The sequence below is a fragment of the Choristoneura fumiferana genome, chromosome 6, assembly GCF_025370935.1.
Source record: "Choristoneura fumiferana chromosome 6, NRCan_CFum_1, whole genome shotgun sequence".
In the NCBI taxonomy this organism is placed as follows: Eukaryota; Metazoa; Arthropoda; class Insecta; order Lepidoptera; family Tortricidae; genus Choristoneura; species Choristoneura fumiferana.
The window spans coordinates 16,499,106-16,503,788 of NC_133477.1; the positions used below are offsets into that span (position 1 = coordinate 16,499,106).

At 36.1% G+C, this 4,683-nt stretch overlaps 1 protein-coding gene across 1 annotated transcript; it reads left to right on the forward strand.

Annotated features, from left to right (window-relative positions):
- The first annotated feature begins 1,227 nt into the window (after window positions 1-1,227).
- Window positions 1,228-3,888, forward strand: LOC141429203 (DNA-directed RNA polymerase III subunit RPC5-like). The gene is made up of 3 exons (XM_074089473.1): window positions 1,228-1,486; window positions 1,595-1,813; window positions 3,486-3,888. The coding sequence occupies exons 1-3, from the start codon at window positions 1,457-1,459 to the stop codon at window positions 3,663-3,665; spliced, it is 429 nt and encodes a 142-aa protein (XP_073945574.1). The 5' UTR covers window positions 1,228-1,456; the 3' UTR covers window positions 3,666-3,888.
- Window positions 3,889-4,683: the final 795 nt, after the last annotated feature.

Genomic DNA, 4,683 nt, shown 5'->3' on the forward strand with positions numbered 1-4,683 from the left:
ACAGAGCTACAGTGAGCAGAAAGCCTTCATATCAGAATTTATCCATACTCTTTTTCAAAATTTCGTCATTTTCATACCTATTTGAAAAAATATGGGGATGAAAGTTCGTAAGGAATTCCATAAATTTACTAATAAGTATATTTATCGGAAATATGTGTAGCAATGCAGTAAGAATGCAGTCTTAATTGTAATCCTACCTCCTAACTTACATAAAGGACGTAAGATGTCAAAAGCTCACTATGAGATTAGTCCTTGTGTTGGCAGGGTAGAATACTTATGTTTTTTTATAGTTTAGATAATAAAGCATGTATTAAAATAGGTTATTTTCATAAACCGTAGAAGTTTCTATGTGCTATTATTGGCAGAATAGGTACCCTAAATAAATTAAATACTTTCAAAGTTACTATTCCACGCGGACGAAGTCGCGGGCAAAAGCTATACATAATATAGCGCCCATTTAATGTTATATTGCAGATAGTTTGTATTTGCAGTAATAGCACGATATTATAGTAAATTAAAAACCACAAAAAACCCACCTCAACGAACGGGATTCACGTAATGCGAACAGGTGGCTATTTTGAGAACTAGTCTTTGAAGCCGTTCTGATATGAAGACCTTCTGCTCGGTGATCGTTTAACTACGGAGTTAAGGACTTAGTCCAAATGGCGAATTAGGCCGACGATATGTGGTCGTTTTGCGAACCAGTTTTTTTGATACTAAGCGGTTCTGAGACAGGCCTTCTGATCAGTGGTCGTGTTGCTATCTTGTCATTTTGATACATTATCTGCATCTGTGGTCGTTTTGCGATTTAGCCCTTATGCAGAACAAGTCATTTTGTAGATTCAGTCGTTTTGATACCGACCCTGCAATTAATGTAAAGGAAACTAGTTGGAAACTAGGTCTTTGTATATGTCATAGTTATAAAACGAATTGTAAACGACTATTTGCTGTTGAATTAAATAAATAAAAGAATGCAAAAATAATATAGTGTTTTTTTCTTGTCCCGGATTTTTGAATAAATTAATTAAATAATGAATATACCGAATACGAAGCCACAAATCTTTTTTGGGATAACAGACGATGTCACAGACCCAAGAATTTCACAAGAATAAAAAAAAAGTAACTGTCAAAATCTATAATCGAGATTCGTAAGGCGGTTTTTATTCTATGGAAGTTACCCGTCTGAACAACGTCAGTTCAGCAGGGCGACTACGAAACTCGAAATTCGTATCGTACCGTCCCTCTCGCTCTCGTATTAAATAGTATAAGTGTCAGAGAGACTGCACGACACGAACTTCGAGTTTCGTAGTAGGCCTGCCCTGCTGTTCTCTGAGTTGAGTAGTCTAGTCTGTGCGTCGGACGTCAGACGGGGAGACTCGCGCAACGTACCTCCGGTCTATTTTAATTTAATTCCGTGATATGCTTGTCTAATATTGCACAAATTACTTCGTTAACAATGGAAGAAGAAGATCCCATAATTAAAGAGGTAAATTTCTATCAAACACAGCATATACAACGTGGTAATTTACTAGGTTATGTTATTGTGCGTAAAGTTGGTTCCGTGGTATTTTCATGGGTGATTTCTTCTTTTTAGATACCGGTGTACTTATCTCAGGCATTGGCCGATAGCCTTTACATTTACCAATATCCTGTGAGACCGGCGAATAGGGAGTGGAAAGATGTCAAAGTGGTCAATGCTTCCATTAAACCCAAGAATCAACTTGTACGAGTGGAGGTTGGTTTGGACACCTATGGCGACAAATACTGCTTTTACAAAGGGGAGCAGATTGCTCTGAACACCGATGGACAACAGGTAAACTATACAGACATTGTTCTTTAGATCTATAGCCAATAATTTTATCATGCTACTTTGACTATGAATAATCACAAAAAGAAATGGTATATCACAGTAAACAGTATACATTACTGTGAAAACAAGTACAGGGGAGGTTGAATGCCATGCATTGTGTTTTTCAAGTAAACACATTTTTAATTATTATGTTCAAAAACTTGGGACATTTAATACTATAAAAATCTCTGGTTTTGAATGTCTTAAGCCTAGAGGTCTTGATAAACTGCATCAACATGTCGCAATGTGTCCCAGTGCTCTCCAGGTCACTGTGATGCTGCATGCACAGATCATGGTATCAGTGGCGTGCCTAGGGTATCAGACTATGGCAAGCCGAGAGATATGTTTTAGTATTATTTATAATTTAATGTACCTACATCCATCTTGTTGCCGTAAACTTCAATCTTCAGTTTGGACGAGCTTACCAAAGCGCACTGAAGGCATGCTATTACTAGATAGAATTTTACAGACATACACTTGGAGTCCACACAAGGGACAATTTGGTCCGTTTCTGAACTCATTCTCTCCCACAGGCACTGCACTTTACACTGCACTAAAACCAGAATACCTAAGCACTTATTTATTTTTTGAAATGATTGCATCAAATCACATATGCTACGGCCCACGGTTCGAAATAAACAATCATGAAGTTAGTTAGAAGTTATTCATCTCGCCCGCGCACTCGCGTAAGCCCACGAGAGCGAGCGAGATGTCATGCTATTCACAATGTACGCCACTATCGCCGCGTAGACTCGCCGCGCCGCCGCCGGTCGCAATCAGCGCCACTTTACTTATGCAATTCTTATTATTTTACGTAAAATAAAGCGCACTAAATTATTATAGTGATTTTATTAGAACTTTTTTTCTTGTTTGGACATTGTTCGCTTTATAAGGCAAGCCCGGCTTTTGGGCTTCTATGTAAGGATCGCCACTGCATGGTATGCATATCTAGAGCTATGCATGCATAATTATCTACTTTGCAACTAGGTAAATTGGTATCAAGTGTCCTGTAATATTTAATACCCCTGGTGTTGCAGATGTTTATGGGCGATGGTGATCTCTTACCATCAGGAGACCCATTTGCTTGTTTGCCATCCAATCAAATAAAAAAAAAAATATTTATATTGATTTATTTATTAATAAGTGATCAATGTGGTTTACTAATGTTTTGGCGAATAACGTTTGGCTACCTGTTTCATTTCGCAACTTTTCATTTCCCAACTGTTTAATATTTCTGAAACTGTAAATATTTCAGGATTTTTATAAAGCTAACCTAACCTAGCCTAAAGGGTACTACACGATGACCCTGAAATAAATCCTGAAATATTTACAGTTTTAGAGTTTGCGAAATGAAAAGTTGCAAAATGAAACAGGTTGCCAAACGTTACGTTGAGAAAAGGCAGTACTCGGATCAATGTTCAATTCATAACCTTTTTATAACAATTAAAACTACACTACCTAATATTAAAATATACTTCTACCCTTCATACAAAATTTCTCATTCTGCATACATTGAGGGCCAGATTTTTTGCCGCTCAGTATATATTTTCCTATAATAACCTATTGTGACCCGGTATGGGTAGGGGTTAGGTCTTCGGGTAACGGTTCATTACATTATAAGCTTTTATTTGTCTAGGAATCATCACGGTACATCAAAGGCAAAGATCGGGAAAAGAGCCAATATTTCCGTAGTGGCATGATGGATAAGATGGTCTTTGAAAGCATTTCCCCCTGTCCTGATACTCGGCACTATGCAGTTGCCTTGCTGCAGGATAAGGAACTGCATTGTACACCCATTAAAGGTATGTTTTACTAACATTTTCAAAGTCAAAGTCGAAGTCAAAATATCTTTATTCAATTTAGGCTATAACAAGCACTTATGAATATCAAAAAAAAAATCTACCACCGGTTCGGAAAAACCTCTGTTAAGAATAATCCGGCAAGAAACTCATGGAGCCCATTGAGGTATATTTTTTTAAAACAGATTTACAATATTATTAAATGATACCTATACATCACAAGTATTTAACACGACTTTAATTTTAACACAGAGGTCCGCTATTTAAAGGGATCACCAATCAATGCTGATCAAATTATTTCTAAATATCCCTTTTATTAGATCTTAATCAGGGCCGATCTAAGAAGGGTGCAAGTGTTTTTTTTACATTAGAAAGAAGGTAAGTGATCTTGACGTGTCTTTTTATTGAAAAACACTTGAAAAAATAAGTCGCAGCAAATATGTAACAATTAGCAAGGTTTTTACATTATTTTGGTATTATAAGTAATAGTTACTGTTTTTTTAAAACTTTTTTTATGTGTGCGTAAGCTGCACAGGGCTGACTATTGCAAAACCGTATAGTACTATAAGTGCTACCAATGACATTTAAAGGTACTCATAATTATGTAGGCATGGCTTAGATATGTGCAAATAAATGTAATCGTTAGTCTTACCTATTTCGAGGGTATTCTGGCAAAACAGAATAAGTGAATTTTTTTTTAAAGTCACATACATAGGCATACTCAATGTTTATGTTTTATTTATCTAGCAAAACCGTATAAAAAATATATTTGTGCACTTATCCGGTTCTGCCAGAATATCCTCGATTTATTTAAACCTACTTAAAATGTGTCTGTTTGCGTATTTTAAGCATTATTATTTCAATTAAATAGATATACGACTACAAACTTAAAGAATTATTCGGTAGATAGTTATTTCATGTATTAATCGCGTAATTTCAGAAATCATTATTTCTTTAGAAAAGGAAGTAGGTAGGGTACCGTTACGATTTCTCAAATGATTGCTCCCGAATTTAGTACCGTGCGGCCGACATATC

Coding starts and splice junctions, on each gene's coding strand:
- LOC141429203 (XM_074089473.1), top strand. CDS start 1,457: ATGGAAGAAGAAGATCCCATAATTAAAGAG. Junction 1,487..1,594: donor AAGATCCCATAATTAAAGAG/GTAAATTTCTAT, acceptor TCTTCTTTTTAG/ATACCGGTGTACTTATCTCA. Junction 1,814..3,485: donor TGAACACCGATGGACAACAG/GTAAACTATACA, acceptor TTATTTGTCTAG/GAATCATCACGGTACATCAA.